Source organism: Hesperophylax consimilis, chromosome 29, assembly GCF_061612785.1.
Source record: "Hesperophylax consimilis isolate HC1 chromosome 29, BYU_Hcon_1.0, whole genome shotgun sequence".
Classification (NCBI taxonomy): Eukaryota; Metazoa; Arthropoda; class Insecta; order Trichoptera; family Limnephilidae; genus Hesperophylax; species Hesperophylax consimilis.
The window spans coordinates 9393235-9412664 of record NC_142864.1 but is presented as its reverse complement, the minus strand read 5'-3'; the positions used below and the strand labels follow the sequence as shown (position 1 = coordinate 9412664).

The following is a 19430-nucleotide window of genomic DNA, read 5'->3' as shown; positions in this document are numbered from 1 at the left end:
ATATATATTTACAATATTGTCATACCTGTACCTACTCTTTCTATTACCTATCTATTGACTCCATAATTTAAAATGTATACAACTTTGTAATTTGTACTTTGATTTTGATTTAGTCATGCATGTAAATATTCTATAAGGATCTGTATACGTCTGTCTCGACACAGGTGTACCCTAGTGAAACAGATATCGATAAATACAAGTAAAAAACCTTTATATTGATAGATAAATAAATAAATAAATAAATAAAATAATTGTCAACAAACCTATTGCCATCTCTAGTCATCCATCTCATTGTGCACAGACGCAATGTGGGCGTTCTAAGTCTGCTACGGAAAAAAATTTTGGATGGGAAAAAAACAACAGAATTTCTAAAAAGTTATTTATTTTTTTTACTTCTACATCATAAAGAATCACCTCCCGATGTTAGCGCACTTTACCCCGCGGATACTCCGTATATAAAACTTATTTGTTATTTATTGTAATATTATTTTAATGTGTAAATATGTTTATAATAATAATTTTACTGCTATTTTCTTGTAAAATAAAAAAATATTGATTATCAAACTTACTTTTTTTTACGCTTAACAAAATCAAAATTTAAGGGTGTTCTCCTGAGAACTCTCCTGGGAAAATACATAAATACGTAAGTAATAGTGTTCTCTCTCTCAAAATACTTGAGTCGGGCCATGTCAAGGTCAGAATAATAAAAGAGCATGTATGAATGTGAATGAGGCAAGGAGTGTGTCAATACCGAGTTTGGCGGTCCGTCCTCTCTGCCTACCCCTGCGGGGAAACGTCTTGGTTAAAGATGGTTAGTTAGCGAATAAATATTAGCGAGAATTATAGTAATAAGGGAAACTTATGCATGAGAAAAACAGAGTCTTATTTAGGGTTATCATTAGGATAAGTATAAGATGAATAAAAAACAAGCATATTTTCATTCATTGTTGTTGTCTAATGTACGAAAACAGACAAGCAACCATGAATAAACAAATACTGATTTTTTTTATTTGTTTTTTACTAAGGATATTTAATTGCAAACATACCATTAATGGCTACTGCAGATATAATGTTCATATAATAAATTCACAAAATTATAAAGTAAAATATTTAAATAAAGCTACTTTTAAAGAAAATCACACTTGTGTTCGCCTTTAATTCCTCATAAAATATCATAATAGGTCTTATTTATCTAAATTAACGTTTTCTCCTTAATTATCAAAACAAATATAAACAGATAAAATTATTTACAAATTTCTGGATTAAATCAATTGATGTATTATATTGATTTTTATTTATTTATTAACGTCGATTATAGCGGCTTTTACAAAAGAATGACAAATAGTTTTACATATGAATACGGAATATACATAGATAAAAAAATATAAAATACATAAAAGAGAACAATAGAAATAGTAGTATCAACATAAAAACTGATACTTTAAAACTGTATTTGACTTTAGTCAATCTGAGAAGCGCTGACAGACTGTTTTAATTAAGTAGTGTTTGTATGAGGTTAAACTAACAATGTTTATAGGTTCATCCAAAACATATTTATTTCCAAGTACATGTAGGCGATTCATTATGGAATTGAGTTCAGCGTTAGATCCTGTATTGTTGCAATGATAGGGTAATTTGAAACGAACTGATCGACTAGGTATATGGAAACATATTAACGAAAGAAGTTCAGGGGAGTTCAACAGGTTGGTAACGATTTTAAATAAATAAAATAGGTCAAAACATATTCTTCTTTCTTTTAATGTATCGAGTCCCAATAATTGTAACAGAGAGGGGTAATTAATTTTTTCGATTGATATTTCCAATTTAAAATTAATATAACGTAAAAATTTATGTTGGACTCGCTCAAGGGAATTCTCATGTACACTGTAGTAAGGACTCCAAATGGCGGTGTTAAATTCTAGTTGGCTTCTAACAAGTGAAGTGTAAAGTAATTTGACAGTTTTTGATTTTTTTAAATTCTTTGAAATCCGTAAGACAAATCCTAACATTTGCATTGCTTCACTGGTTACATTATTAATATGTTTAATGAATGTCAATTTAATGTCAAAGGTTATACCAAGGTCTCTTATTTCATCAACAGATACTAAGGGGTGATTATTGAGAAAGTAGGTGAACAACAATGGGTTTTTTTTCTGTGGAATCTCATAAGTTGACATTTTTTTAAATTAAGAATTAATTTTTTTTAAGACACCAATCGTAAAAGCTATTAATATTAGATTGAAGTGTTACAGTCCTCGATATTGTCAATAATTCTATATATCTTCATATCATCAGCGAACATTAGAATGAGAACACGGGTGAATATGTTTGTTACGTCGTTAATGAATAAATTAAAAAGTAAAAGACCAAGATGCGAACCCTGGGGTACGCCACTGGTAGCTTCGAACATGTAGGATAAGTGATCATTAATACAGACAGTTAACTGACGCCTAAGTAAGTAACTCTTACCAAGATAAAAGGTTTCCATTAATGCCGAGTTTAAAAAGTTTATTAATGAGGATTTTATGACAGACCATATCAAACTCCTTAATGAAGTCAGTATATATAGAATCAACTTTTTGTTTGTTGGCAAGTGCATTGGAAATGAAATTTTCATATAATGTTAGGTTAGTCAAAGTTGATCTGCCGGAGATAAAGCCGTGTTGACAAGTTGCGATACAAGAGTTTACAAAGAAGCTGATTTTCTTAAGATTCAATTTCTCGAAAAGTTTAGGTATAGACGATTTTCAACAAAGGATTTATCACCACTTTTAAATACAGGAGTTAGGTAGCTAAGTTTCCATATTTGTGCGAAGTGTCCTGTGGAGAGTGACTTGATAAACAGTATATTAACCCATTGGCCTCCGAATTGTTTTGTACCGAAGTTTTAAATCTGCAGTGGTGTACTAAATCTTACATAACTTTTAAACTAAACATGCAAACGAAACATTTTTTTTAAAATTTACTCGTTCATTGAATTAAGGTATGCAAAAAATATATGCAGTTTTTAAAAAAATAATAATAATATGATTAAACGAGGATATAAAAATATTTTTTTTATAAAAACCATTTTTTTTTCTTTTTTTTATAATTGGATTAAGAAAAGTTTTAAATTAATCATACTTATGACCATAATATATTTTATTTCAATTTGGGCTGATGTTAGCCGCCCACCACGCATTTTACGAACAAGCTTGTCAATTCCCGAACCACACGCTATTTTAAAAAAAATTCAATGACGCTGAAATATAACAAAATTTCAATCGTAAATATCAGGAAAAAACTGTACCAACGGAGTCCTGCCAATTACTACGAAATGAATGCTTAATTATCTACAGAGCGATTGGCATTTAAAATTTTAAACACAGATGTCAATAATGTATCCCTTTTTCGTTTTTAAGCCGACGACACCAGACCCGCCGGGACGGCGTCGTTTGAGGCCAATGGGAAGCGGAACGGATGACACATGAAGTGACATAATAGGTTCCACTTTTTTACGTCCAATTAGGTTCTCCTAGTGAGGTGGTCTCAAAACACTTTCACTACTAATCCATGCAGACACTGATTATTTTAATTTTTTTTATATAACTGGTACTTATTATGTAAGAGAATAGAAATTAATGAATTAAACATGTCAGTTAAATTAGAACATAAAAAAATGTTTTGAAAAATTACAATTTAATGTGGCATTAGATGGTACAATGACATCAGAGAGTAAATAAAATGAATACAAGCTCTCCACAAAGATGTCATAGGCCCTTGGGAAATTATCTTTCTCAGGGCCTCCTGTGAACGATTAATGTAAAATAGACATATACCTATTTACCAGAGATGTGCAAAATGGGTACCCAAAACCATTTGAAATGCAAAATGGAAATGGGTCAAAACTTTTCCATTTGAAAATGCAAAATGCAAAATGGTTTTTAGAAAAGCATTTCAAATGCAAAATGCAAAATACCTATTTTCAAAATGCAAAATGGTTTCTCAGGTCAAACAATGAAAATAATTATAGAATTTTTAAACAATTTTGTCATTTAATTATGGACATCAATGTAGAACAAACATATTACTTGATGGTAAATACAAAAACTGAAAAAAAAATGGTGGTCGACTACAGATTATGAAACCAGTTGCCAACGTAAAAACATAGAAACTGCTCTCTAACATTTAATATTACAGCGTCACGGCCCCACCCCATGTTCAGTTTTTGAATCAGTATTTTTTGTAATGGTATCACTCAATTGCAAGGGCTCCTACCAGGGAGCAACAAGTTAATAATAATTAATATTTAACATTTGTAATATTAATAATTAACATTTGTCAAGACAAATGGAAATTATCTCTCATAGCGAGGTTGAGGTCCGACTGATATTTGGGGTTAGTGAAAAAAAAAATGAGTGAAGATAGTAGGAAGAATGTTGCAAAAAAGCATTTAAAATGGAAAATGCATTGAGAAAAGCATTTAAAATGCAAAATGGTTTATAGAAAAGCATTTAAAATGCAAAATGGAAAATACCCATTTTGCATTTTGCAATTTCCATTTGAAATGGATTTATTTGAAATAAAGCACATCTCTGCTAGTTACAAAAGTAAGAGATATAACTATAAACAAAACATATAAACAAACTGACGTTAAATTGATATTGATTGAAAAGATATGATATTACCCTCAACCTCTGAGGACGAGTCGACGGACGGGTATTTCAGTTCTATGCAAGACAATTGGATTGGTCATTAAATCGGTGACGAATGACGTATTGAATTTAGAAATTTGGTTCCGTTTTTTTACCTCCAACTCTTCCAGATAAATCGGACATGTATTTCCAGCATAACTAACTTCATGTGATCTAGGTACAAGCTAGTGTTTTGAAGGTTCAGTCTAGTAATTCTTACATTTAAACAGGATTTAAAAGTGAGTTTATAAAATTTTTGTCACTTCACCGTTTTGTGATTTCAGCGTTCCTCTCTTATTTTCAACGAACAGTATCATAATGTTCTTTAATTAATTCTTTCCGCAGCTCTACCGAAATTCACCAGATTTAATTTTTTCAAATACGATATTTTGTGACTCGTCAGATAAATCGGAGAAATTTATTTTTCGTTTAGCAATAAATATATTTATGTTTTGTAAAAAGTTGAATATTTCCATTTCCTTTGATGATATAAAAACAAGTTTTTTCACATTGGGGGGAGAGCAATGTACGTAATTATTTAAAATCATGCAATCTTCAAAACTCATGACTGAGGATGAGATACCGTCGACCAGAATCAGGTCAATTTGGTAACTTGGTAAACCGTGCATTTTGTAAAGTTTTTGTAACTCTAACCAATCTATAAACACGTAGTGATTTTCACGGGTGTATATATAAATAGGATCAGATATTTTAACATTTTTCATTATTTGTGTAAATATATTGTGAAGACGGGTAATCTCGAAGGCGCCGTCTTGAGTAACTATATTGAGAATTTGATCGGTGTCTGAAAGCAGAAAGTCTCGGAGACCTATCGAATCTTTGAAGTTCATCAATGTCTTTGGTAACGATTCGAGATAACTCGTTTGTTTAGCAAGGTAAAATGAGTCAACAGTCTGTCGTTTTCGTTCAATCGCAACATCTTGATGAAATGCTACAATTTGCTCATCCACCGCCTCCGTAAACTGTTTACCCAGCCATCGAATCAGTTGCTTTATGCGCTTGTTGAGTTCGTCCAAAGATTTTGCAGATTTACAAATGATTATTTTACTATAAAGATCTATTTCAAATTCTGGAAAAAGTCTTAATTTTCCTGTTTGAAGCTTATTTTGTACAACAAACTCTTTAAGAATTTCTACACCAGGTTTTTTTTCTTGGAGAAAATACAACATGTTAAGTATTTTCAATTCATCTTCTGTAAAATAATTACTTTTAACAACTCTATCGTCATTCTGGGACTTATATTTTGCCATAACATGTTTATACAGTTCTTCAACGACGTCATCTTGCAAATTTATATAGTGATAATTGTTTGAAATTGAATTTTTTGAAATGTTATATTTTCCAATTACAACCCAGTCCGCCAGTTCATTTATTTCGGAAGTGTTACACTTCAAGGCTTTGATGAAATTATGCATTCCGTAAGTAGTCTTTATAGATTCATTTATCAGAGACATTTTAGTATGAACGTCGAAGTGGGTCACATTAAACAAGGGTTCATTGGTAAAAACTCGGTACATTTTCCCGAGATATGCGCCGTAGGTGTTAAATCTGTTCGGAACTAATACATAGACCGCAATGTTCAGTGCGTCCAAGGAAAAGTTTTCCACTTGATTCTTATAATATTTATCTCGTATTTCGTTCAAAATATCCTTTGCGCCTGGGCTGTCGAACACCACGGTCTTCGCGTCGAATCCACTGCTTGTGTTCTTGATTAGCACTCCGCTCGACTCCATCAAGAACTTGAGCGTGAATGTAGTTATCTGGGCGAGCAAGCCCCCTTCACAGTAACCCGTTATGGCGATGTTATAACTCCTACCATGTTCCGCGTTCGCTGAATATACTAAAAGCCGTACAGACTCCGCGAATGTTACTGCGCTTTGTATTTTCTCAGTGGAGAATTTGAGAGATTTCTCAACTCCGTAACTGGTGAGCATCGCCTGGCTGCTTGCCGGAATTGACCCCTGGTGGGCCACTACCACCTGCTGCAACTTACTGTGTACGAAAGCTGCACCGTTATAATTGTTGGAACGGCCAGTAAACAAGAGACGCCAGCCGTCGGGTAGATCCAGCCCATTCAAATATTTACTTTTCATCTTCTGGGTTTTGTTGACTGCTTCTGCAAACAAGGCCATGTTGAGGTCGCTGGGATAAGGATCTGTATCCAGGATGTCTGGAGGATGCTCAGCGGGTGACTCCAGGAGCAAATTTATTGATTCTGTTCCTGAACGATCAATCACCAAATGTTTACATACTTCCATGGCTGCGAAAGGTTATCGGCTCCTGTCTCTGAAAGAACATTACCAAAAGATGTCACAATGTACCAACTGACGTCGCATGATGCCAAACGGGACGACAGAAAATATTCTCGCATAAATGTAGAAAAAATTATTTCAGTCGTATTAAGATATTATTTTCTTACTGCTATTCAAAAAAAATGTCTCTAATAACCGGTTAGCGGGAAAGAAGAGGAAAATGTGTAAAAAGAGGGAAATATGGTGATATTATTTATAATATATAATAAGGGACTACATTATAAACACCTTCCCAAAATATGAGGTTCATTATTGTCATACGAAAAGTACTTTATAGATTTATAAATAAAAAAATAAAGTTATTAATAATTATTATTCGTCATGATATTTTACAGCCAAATTAATAAATAGATTACCTAATACGGGTGTGATTTATCGATGAAAATTGCAGATATCACTCTAGGTGCTTCGGTTCAATGAAGAGGTTTTTTGCCCTCGCCAGAGTTTGTAGTCAAGAACAAAGGATCTTTAGCACTCTGCCATAGAGGTCATCTTAAATCACTGAATAATTAAATTTTTCACCAATACAAAATTGCTAATCACTTGCAAGTGAGGTATTAAATAGTCGATTTAAATTTAACTTGGTAGTTATGTTTGTAGGCAAAACTGATTCATGAAGACGTAATTTCCCTTTTTATATATTTTGTTAAATATCAGAATATCAGATAGCAATTATCAGTATAGATAGCAGGGCCGGATCTAAGACTCAAAAGGCAGTCAGTAAACACAACCAAGGGGCGCTTTTTTAATGTTTCGCTAATTACGTAAAGAGATATAAAAATTCTTAAAATAAAAGATAGAATTGTTAATACCGCAGTCCCAGTTCCTCGATAATCCTGGACCTTGTGGAACTGTGGCATTCCCAACTAGTGAAGGTAAGCAAACGAAAGCTAAAGTAGTAGAACAATTTAAATACAGGATTGAGGACATAATTGGAAAATTGAATATAACTGGACTTTCTGTTAGGAATGGTATATTTAATTTGAGGGTATGACAGCTTAAAAAGGTAAGTTTTTAGTTTAGACCTGAATTCTGTTGGACCTGTTATGGATCTTAGTTCCGGAGGAAGTTTATTCCAAGCCTTCGGCCCAGATACTCCACCAAACTTAGTATTTGGCATATAAATATGACCTATAAAAATATATACCTCAAAAACGACTTCAAATATACCTGAACATACACGGGTTGTCTAGGAGTAAAGTGCGCTAACTTTGAGGGGTGGTTCTACATGATTTAAGAAGTAAAAAAGAAAACAGAACTTTTTTCGAAATTCGAACGTTTTAATGTAGTTTTTAAGTTAAAAATATAAATTGTTTGTATGAGAAAATAAACGTTGGAATTTCGAAAAAAGTTATTTTTCTGATTTGTATTGAAGTGTGGTTTTCAAAATTGATTGTTTGAAGAATTCAGACAAGCGATAAAGTACCGATCTATAGTAAAATATTGCTATATAAAATGTCATTTTCAAAATTGGATATGATTTGTCGAGAATTCAGACCAACCCGTGATTTATCATGGGTCTGCGCTTGTAATATTTAAAAGAACATTGCCTTGAAATCAAACACAAGAGACTTTTCTCTTCATGGTAAGGAAAAGCCATTTTTATTTTCCTATATAATTATACTGTAGAACATGTAAACATAATTTGTATATTTATTGTGAGAAATACATACATTAAATATTAAAAAATAAACTACGTACTTATACGTTATTTTGTTATTATTTTTCTGAAAATGAAAACGCTTATCTACATTATCGCCAAATTATCTTATTTTACCGATATTAAGACGTTGATTAAGCAAAAACAGATGTTTTTCTTAATAAAAATAAGTCGAGTGGATAAATTCCTCAATATTGTCTGCGATAAAATCATTAGTAGGCTCTGAGAAATTAACAGTGATAAACCATACGAATTTTAAAGGTAGATAACGAATGTATTTATGCAGTTCGTTATCTATTTTGACAACCTTAATCCATGATGTAGTATATATAAAGAGCTAACATTAGCGGTCAAAGTTTAGGCCACAAACATCGGTTAATTGTCCTATTTGAGTTATCACGTGCAGTGTTGTCAATTCAGCACATTTATAGCTAGTTTTTTTTTCTCTAAATTGAGGCCTTCATCTCCAAAAAAGTGATTTGGCTTTTTAGCTCGTTTTTTCAGATAATCGTTATTGAAGTAATACTTAATTTCTTGGTAAGTTTACCAAGAAATTTTAATAAAGTTTTATTTCTCTAATTAATTATGTTTTCAGGGTACAAAAAAGCAACATACACTTATTTTTAATAACTTTTAATTGATTAAAACAATAAACTTTCAAATAATAGAGGCGTAAATGCTAAAATATTCACTGCTAGTTACTATTGTCACATTACATCAATTAATTGTTTAACTACAAACTTATCCCAACTCTAACACCTGTTTCCCACTCACATATGTTAGTTTTTATAAGGAACAGAATGGTTTTATTTTCGGTAATTGAACACTTAAATGAAATTAAATTTTGATAGAGATAAATTTTTCTATCAAAATTTAATTTCCGATGCAATGGCAGATGACTCGACAAGGATTGTATTGCTAATCTTTTAGAAAAACTATGTTGCATTGGTTTACAAATTAACTTTCAAACAGAAATTATGATTTTATTTTTATCCAGTGGTATACCGCAAGGCTCCCCCCACATAGGACCTGTTTTATTTATCTTTTTTGTGGACAAAATTTGTAATTTTATTAAAGACATCTTTGTAGGTACCAGAAGCGGTTCTAGGAGTTCAGAAGTAGAAAGGTCAATCGAAAGCAATTAATATGAAATGATAATACATATTGCCAGTGGCGGCTCGAGCACATTTTCGGTGGTGGGGACCGTCATTTTTTATGTGTAGATACTGACATTTCATTGCCAGAAAATGGGAGTACGAGTCCGAGGATTCATTTCGGCCGCGTATACCGATTTCACATGAACCGCATAGTCTTAAAACAGAAATTATTTTTGACAAAACGTAACGATTTTTTTCGACCTCCTCGTTATAACGATATCTAATGTTTGTTTTTCCAAAAATTTGTAAAGTTATTGCGTTTTTTATATGCTCCGATGAATTTTCGTGTTTTGTCAACCTTTCTGATAAATGTTTTATATCAATATACCCAGATTAAGTCCACACTGTATCACCACCAAAAAGTATAGGGTGACTTGGTCAACAGTGGATCACTTTTTTTTGGAGGCATATAACTTCAACACCAGTTGAGGCATTGTAATGAAAACTTTCACAATGGTTCATTGTTTATCATTCTTGTAAATTGTAATAGTTTAAACTCCGCCATTAAATGGGAAGGAAAGTAATATGTACTTATTTGCGATGAGGGAAAATGATCCACTGTGGAACTTGGTGGTACACAGTGGATCAACCTATATTTAACAGTGGATCAAGGATGGGATTTCTTTTAAATAAAAAATTAATACTAGAAATAAATCAGTTTTTATTATTGAAAGAGAAGAACAAACAAAATAGCCCAAGGCCAGATAAAAAAATAACTGTATTTAAAAAGAAAAAAGAGAACGAAAACAATTATCTAAAGAAGCAAAATATTTTTTTAAAACTCTTGAAATAATTTTTGAGAATTTCTTCTTGTTCCTTAGAGAACACCATACTCACTTCATAGTTAGGAACAAATCGCATATTTTTACTACATTGGGCGAATTATTTTGTTTTTTTTTATACCGCTGTAACGTAGTAAAGGCAATTTTTGTATGCTTTGCCGCCCCACGGATACTTGAGCCTTCTGAAATTAGCTTTAATGCCTCTTCTATTTCTGCCTGCGTATGTTTGCCTATTTTTCTTTCTTTCGTCCCTTTTCGAGGCATCCTATAAAACAAAAAAACAAACAATCAAGACAAATCAGGCATCACCTTACACAGTGGATCATGATCCACTGTGTAAGGTGGTCCACTGATCCACTGTAGAACAACACTCCATTTTTAACTAAACATATTATTCTGACTTTACCCTTTTGAATAAGACATATTTCTGGGTGTTGACACATGTTAACTACTGATAACAACTAAAATATGCTAAAATATATCATGGAAAAAATAATGAAATGGTACGCAAAAATATACTCACGTGATTTTTTTTCTCCTACCACAAAAACACTAAATACAGCATCACATGTCTATTCGCCTGCGCAGCCGGACAAGTACTGACTTGTGTAGTAGCATGGAGGAACACCTACCTAAGAGCCGAACACACATGCAAACACACTAAGAACTTTCGAGATATTGGAGTGATCCACTGTACCATACCGATCCACTGTAGACCAGGTCACCCTACAGGGAACACAAAAAATTTTCTTTAACAAAACACTAGCACATAACCAAGATTTTTTAGAAAACCACTCTGGATTAAAATTTAACTTTTTACGAGTTTTAACAACATGAAACTCGATTACAATGTCTCTAGGTTGGTGAGCACCTAGGCGTTTCACTTCTACTTTTTCGTCAAATGTTAACGTACCTACTGAATTTATTTTTCAGTAAAAAGTCGACTTCATTCATTTTTTCGAATAATTTCTTACAAAAATTATTATTAGATAAGAAGATAAGTCACGCACCTAACCAGAAACACCAAATATTCATAAATATTACGTTTAATAAAAAATAACACAAGTTAATCGCAGATACTTCAGTTTAAAGCGCTTTTACCACGAGAACGGCGCTATAGAAATACGAAATGATCCGATCAATCGATATCAATACCATTATTTTACTTAAACGTCACGCAATATGATATTGCTAAACGCGAATGTATTTAATTCATTTGCCGGTACTCACATATTCTCAAGCCGGAGAGCAATATTTTACTTAAACGTCACGCAACATGATATTGCTAATGGGTAGTGAATATTATAAAAAACGCGAATGTATTCAATTCATTTGCCGGTACTCACATATTCTCAAGCCGGAGAGCAATATTTTACTTAAACGTCACGCAACATGATATTGCTAATGGGTAGTGAATATTATAAAAAACGCGAATGTATTCAATTCATTTGCCGGTACTCACATATTCTCAAGCCGGAGAGCAATATTTTACTTAAACGTCACGCAACATGATATTGCTAATGGGTAGTGAATATTATAAAAAACGCGAATGTATTCAATTCATTTGCCGGTACTCACATATTCTCAAGCCGGAGAGCAATATTTTACTTAAACGTCACGCAACATGATATTGCTAATGGGTAGTGAATATTATAAAAAACGCGAATGTATTTAATTCATTTGCCGGTACTCACATATTCTCAAGCCGGAGAGCAATATTTTACTTAAACGTCACGCAACATGATATTGCTAATGGGTAGTGAATATTATAAAAAACGCGAATGTATTCAATTCATTTGCCGGTACTCACATATTCTCAAGCCGGAGAGCAATATTTTACTTAAACGTCACGCAACATGATATTGCTAATGGGTAGTGAATATTATAAAAAACGCGAATGTATTATGTATTCAATTCATTTGCCGGTACTCACATATTCTCAAGCCGGAGAGCAATAAAACGTCACGCAACTGATATTGCTAATGGGTAGTGAATATTATAAAAAACGCGATATGTATTCAATTCATTTGCCGGTACTCACATATTCTCAAGCCGGAGAGCAATATTTTACTTAAACGTCACGCAACATGATATTGCTAATGGGTAGTGAATATTATAAAAAACGCGAATGTATTCAATTCATTTGCCGGTACTCACATATTCTCAAGCCGGAGAGCAATATTTTACTTAAACGTCACGCAACATGATATTGCTAATGGGTAGTGAATATTATAAAAAACGCGAATTGTATTCAATTCATTTGCCGGTACTCACATATTCTCAAGCCGGAGAGCAATATTTTACTTAAACGTCACGCAACATGATATTGCTAATGGGTAGTGAATATTATAAAAAACGCGAATGTATTCAATTCATTTGCCGGTACTCACATATTCTCAAGCCGGAGAGCAATATTTTACTTAAACGTCACGCAACATGATATTGCTAATGGGTAGTGAATATTATAAAAAACGCGAATGTATTTAATTCATTTGCCGGTACTCACATATTCTCAAGCCGGAGAGCAATATTTTACTTAAACGTCACGCAACATGATATTGCTAATGGGTAGTGAATATTATAAAAAACGCGAATGTATTCAATTCATTTGCCGGTACTCACATATTCTCAAGCCGGAGAGCAATATTTTACTTAAACGTCACGCAACATGATATTGCTAATGGGTAGTGAATATTATAAAAAACGCGAATGTATTCAATTCATTTGCCGGTACTCACATATTCTCAAGCCGGAGAGCAATATTTTACTTAAACGTCACGCAACATGATATTGCTAATGGGTAGTGAATATTATAAAAAACGCGAATGTATTCAATTCATTTGCCGGTACTCACATATTCTCAAGCCGGAGAGCAATATTTTACTTAAACGTCACGCAACATGATATTGCTAATGGGTAGTGAATATTATAAAAAACGCGAATGTATTCAATTCATTTGCCGGTACTCACATATTCTCAAGCCGGAGAGCAATATTTTACTTAAACGTCACGCAACATGATATTGCTAATGGGTAGTGAATATTATAAAAAACGCGAATGTATTCAATTCATTTGCCGGTACTCACATATTCTCAAGCCGGAGAGCAATATTTTACTTAAACGTCACGCAACATGATATTGCTAATGGGTAGTGAATATTATAAAAAACGCGAATGTATTTAATTCATTTGCCGGTACTCACATATTCTCAAGCCGGAGAGCAATATTTTACTTAAACGTCACGCAACATGATATTGCTAATGGGTAGTGAATATTATAAAAAACGCGAATGTATTCAATTCATTTGCCGGTACTCACATATTCTCAAGCCGGAGAGCAATATTTTACTTAAACGTCACGCAACATGATATTGCTAATGGGTAGTGAATATTATAAAAAACGCGAATGTATTCAATTCATTTGCCGGTACTCACATATTCTCAAGCCGGAGAGCAATATTTTACTTAAACGTCACGCAACATGATATTGCTAATGGGTAGTGAATATTATAAAAAACGCGAATGTATTCAATTCATTTGCCGGTACTCACATATTCTCAAGCCGGAGAGCAATATTTTACTTAAACGTCACGCAACATGATATTGCTAATGGGTAGTGAATATTATAAAAAACGCGAATGTATTCAATTCATTTGCCGGTACTCACATATTCTCAAGCCGGAGAGCAATATTTTACTTAAACGTCACGCAACATGATATTGCTAATGGGTAGTGAATATTATAAAAAACGCGAATGTATTCAATTCATTTGCCGGTACTCACATATTCTCAAGCCGGAGAGCAATATTTTACTTAAACGTCACGCAACATGATATTGCTAATGGGTAGTGAATATTATAAAAAACGCGAATGTATTTAATTCATTTGCCGGTACTCACATATTCTCAAGCCGGAGAGCAATATTTTACTTAAACGTCACGCAACATGATATTGCTAATGGGTAGTGAATATTATAAAAAACGCGAATGTATTCAATTCATTTGCCGGTACTCACATATTCTCAAGCCGGAGAGCAATATTTTACTTAAACGTCACGCAACATGATATTGCTAATGGGTAGTGAATATTATAAAAAACGCGAATGTATTCAATTCATTTGCCGGTACTCACATATTCTCAAGCCGGAGAGCAATATTTTACTTAAACGTCACGCAACATGATATTGCTAATGGGTAGTGAATATTATAAAAAACGCGAATGTATTCAATTCATTTGCCGGTACTCACATATTCTCAAGCCGGAGAGCAATATTTTACTTAAACGTCACGCAACATGATATTGCTAATGGGTAGTGAATATTATAAAAAACGCGAATGTATTCAATTCATTTGCCGGTACTCACATATTCTCAAGCCGGAGAGCAATATTTTACTTAAACGTCACGCAACATGATATTGCTAATGGGTAGTGAATATTATAAAAAACGCGAATGTATTTAATTCATTTGCCGGTACTCACATATTCTCAAGCCGGAGAGCAATATTTTACTTAAACGTCACGCAACATGATATTGCTAATGGGTAGTGAATATTATAAAAAACGCGAATGTATTCAATTCATTTGCCGGTACTCACATATTCTCAAGCCGGAGAGCAATATTTTACTTAAACGTCACGCAACATGATATTGCTAATGGGTAGTGAATATTATAAAAAACGCGAATGTATTCAATTCATTTGCCGGTACTCACATATTCTCAAGCCGGAGAGCAATATTTTACTTAAACGTCACGCAACATGATATTGCTAATGGGTAGTGAATATTATAAAAAACGCGAATGTATTTAATTCATTTGCCGGTACTCACATATTCTCAAGCCGGAGAGCAATATTTTACTTAAACGTCACGCAACATGATATTGCTAATGGGTAGTGAATATTATAAAAAACGCGAATGTATTCAATTCATTTGCCGGTACTCACATATTCTCAAGCCGGAGAGCAATATTTTACTTAAACGTCACGCAACATGATATTGCTAATGGGTAGTGAATATTATAAAAAACGCGAATGTATTCAATTCATTTGCCGGTACTCACATATTCTCAAGCCGGAGAGCAATATTTTACTTAAACGTCACGCAACATGATATTGCTAATGGGTAGTGAATATTATAAAAAACGCGAATGTATTTAATTCATTTGCCGGTACTCACATATTCTCAAGCCGGAGAGCAATATTTTACTTAAACGTCACGCAACATGATATTGCTAATGGGTAGTGAATATTATAAAAAACGCGAATGTATTCAATTCATTTGCCGGTACTCACATATTCTCAAGCCGGAGAGCAATATTTTACTTAAACGTCACGCAACATGATATTGCTAATGGGTAGTGAATATTATAAAAAACGCGAATGTATTCAATTCATTTGCCGGTACTCACATATTCTCAAGCCGGAGAGCAATATTTTACTTAAACGTCACGCAACATGATATTGCTAATGGGTAGTGAATATTATAAAAAACGCGAATGTATTTAATTCATTTGCCGGTACTCACATATTCTCAAGCCGGAGAGCAATATTGTTTAATTTAAGATTATTTATTTACACATATAACTAAATTAAGTTTTTATTCTAATACCTTCATAATCCAAGGTCGTAGATACCTCTATCTCACCGCGGTCATGTCCGAAAACCCCCGTAAAAATAATTTTTGAATGATACTAATCATACATGATAGTGTTTACCTCTTTTGTCTGTATAGCAAAGATAAAGAAAGAGGATGGTTTTGGAACAAAATTTAAAGTGATCCACGGTAAGTACATAAAAAAGCTTCTTATTTGGACGCTAGATGGCACTGGAACTAATAAAAGACGTACGAATCTGCACGAATATTAAAACTAAATTAATAATTGGATTAAATCCTGTTTTTAATATTTATATTATTGCAGCATATTTTTGAGTAGTCGTTAACCAAATTACCTTCTAAGAAGTGCCGCTACCGGAAGGTTCTTATGTTCACAGATGATCTGAAGCTTTTTATAGTGCTTTGAAGTCTGGACGACTGTTATACTCTCTAAGCATTTAAAAAATATATATTTGAGTGGTGTAGCGATAACAAGCTCTACCTTCGGGATTTAGGATCAGTCAGGCTGGCAGCAGTCGGGGTCTGGTTGGTGCTTTGCTTATGGAAGTGGAATACTCCTTAGAGGGTCGTGCCAAAGGACGAGGCGCAACTAAGAGAGTGTACTAGCCACGGGCGAGCTGCAGACGAACTGGCTGAATTGAGGTCCGCAGCTCTTTATATAGGATAAACTATCATATTGAAAGACGACTTTTTGTCGTTGAAGCGATCATACAGTCCACCGTGGGTCTCAACTGAAGTTTTTCTTTCAGTGTTTGAAAGTATTTCAAACTATTACCTGTTTTATCAGAGTGACACTTTCGCAGGTGATCCTTCCGATTGGATGGTTTTGTAGCATCATTGCTTCTTACTTTGTTACATAAAAGGCACATGGGCCGGTGTTTGTTTGACAATGATGGAATAAAGCCAAACTTCAAATAATCACCCTGTACTGCCTATATATTCTTCTTTAGTAGCATTTATCTGAGAACGAAAATTAAACTATTAAAATGTGAACACAAAGCTTGATTCCCAGTGTTAAACCTTATTTTAATCTTCAGAGATCTTTTGAATAGATTTGATAGAGAAGAATCATATACCGCACAAGAGTCCCAACTCCTCCCAACCGTCTGGAGCCGGTGAGACTGGCATCCCCAATTAGGGTATGTAGTGAGGCTGAAGGTAATGGGGAGGGGAAGGAGATAAGGTAGAGCAGAAATAGGAAGGTGGGGGAGTACCTGGCTATTCAGATCTTGTCATCAAACAAGGATAAAGCCATTTCAAGCAATGTTTCAATTCTAATTGTGGTCTTACACCATGGCTAAGAGTATATTCCACTCTGCAACGTGCCGCAAGTATATTTAATAAAAAAAATACTTTTTTTTTAAATCCACGAGTTTTTAATAATTTTTAGAACCGACCGGTTTCGCTTTACTCAAGCATCTTCAGGGTACAAATTATTATATTATACTTAGAGTGGTCTAACAAACTCACGTTTAATATTAAAAAAATATCTAATCATGAGTTTTTTCAGAATAAAAAACCTATCATATATAGTTGAACACTGAATAATCAAAGTTTATTGTCTGAACCTCAAATAAGGGACCTTTGAATAACCTTTGATACTAAATTAACATTTACTAATCACATTAATATTATTTCTAGTAAAGCAATGAAAATTTTGGGCTTCATCCTAATAATATCTAAGGATTTCAAAAACATCCTTACGTACAAAATACTTTATAAAAATCTTGTTAGAAGTCACTTAGAATATAACTCCTCTATATGCTCTCCTCAAAGATGCTTAAAAAATATTTTTTACGTATGCAAGAATCAAAAGATAAGTAATTAAGCAAACATTATTGTTTACGTTATCGTTACTTTGATAATTGATAATCATTTATGTTTGGCATAGTCGACAAATAATTCTTGAAGTCATTATTAACAATTTTTTTTTCTTACCTTTTGCACTTGTTTTTAAAAAATTTATTCTTTGTAATTAACTTAATTTTATATTTAACCTTCCACTTTAAACTGTAAATTATACTTTATACATTACACTTTATACATAACTTTATATTTAACCTTTACGCTTTATACCGTATATTAAACTTTAAACGTTATGCTGTATACTTTATAACTTGTACTTTTACTATATTTTTGTATTTATTTTAATGGCACATCTCGTGCAGTTTGTATTTAAATATTCAACTCATTTTTGACTGAAAACTGCCGCTTTTGATTCTAGGGGCCTCAAATGTAAGTGTTTTTAATTTCACAACCATGAAAAAACAATTCAATTATTTACCTAATTTACTGTAGTTTTCAAGGGGCACAAATAATCCCGACATTCACAGAAAATAATGTAATTGTAATTGCCAACACTTGGAGAGTGTAGAATGTATTATGTATCTAGGCGTAAAGATTGATAAATGTTTAAGATGGAATGATCATATCGATATTTTAACAAAGGAAATCAGATGATTTTATTTTTAATGAACTTAGACACATATTGGACAAAGAGAAATTAAAAACTGTCCATTTTTCCTCAATCCAATCTCGACTTTCTTATAACATAGTATGCTGGGGATCATGTTTAAAGTCCAATGTTGAACCACTGAATATAACTAACTAGAATTGGCTCTATTGAACTTTGTGGCCGTACATACTTAAACTTGTTTTGGTCAAAGAAACTATTTATATCAGGCTCCACTTATGTTACACATTCTTCCAAATATATAAAATCTGTCCTGACTTATGTCCCATTTGCTAAAAACTGAATGTCACCATAGCATTGATTAGTTATGGTTCAAATATTGTTTCAATCAAATTACCCATCTGGTAACTGGTCGAATAAGCATTTTTCTTTCTTTTTGAAATATTTTGTGTTTATATGTAGTATTACTTTATGTTTTGATTACTCTATGTTTGCTTCAATCAAATGTAAATTTTTGACCTCGATACAGGCTTAGTCCTGGTGAGGTTAATTTTTATGAGAAAAAACATGAATTGTGTAAAGTGAGATGCAATAAATAAATACTAAAAATAATCAGTTTGTTATTTTCGTTTTTTTAAATAATGTCACAAAATGAATATGAAATTATTGAAGAAAAATAAATGTATTTAATCACAGTCTAATATCATTAATCGAGCACTACAAAACCTGATTGTGCTGGATTACTGGAAAATATATTTTTTTCATTATAATATGTATTTCTTATACAGGATGTTTGGGGG

At 32.9% G+C, this 19430-nt stretch overlaps 1 protein-coding gene across 1 annotated transcript in view; it reads right to left on the bottom strand.

Moving 5' to 3' along the window:
• Window positions 1-19430, bottom strand: part of LOC149409855 (uncharacterized) — a 45656-nt gene that overhangs the window by 15768 nt on the left and 10458 nt on the right. The window contains exon 4 of the mRNA XM_089649091.1: window positions 6352-6915. Coding sequence (XP_089505217.1) covers window positions 6352-6915 — 564 coding nt within the window. The remainder of the gene's footprint in view (window positions 1-6351; window positions 6916-19430) is intronic.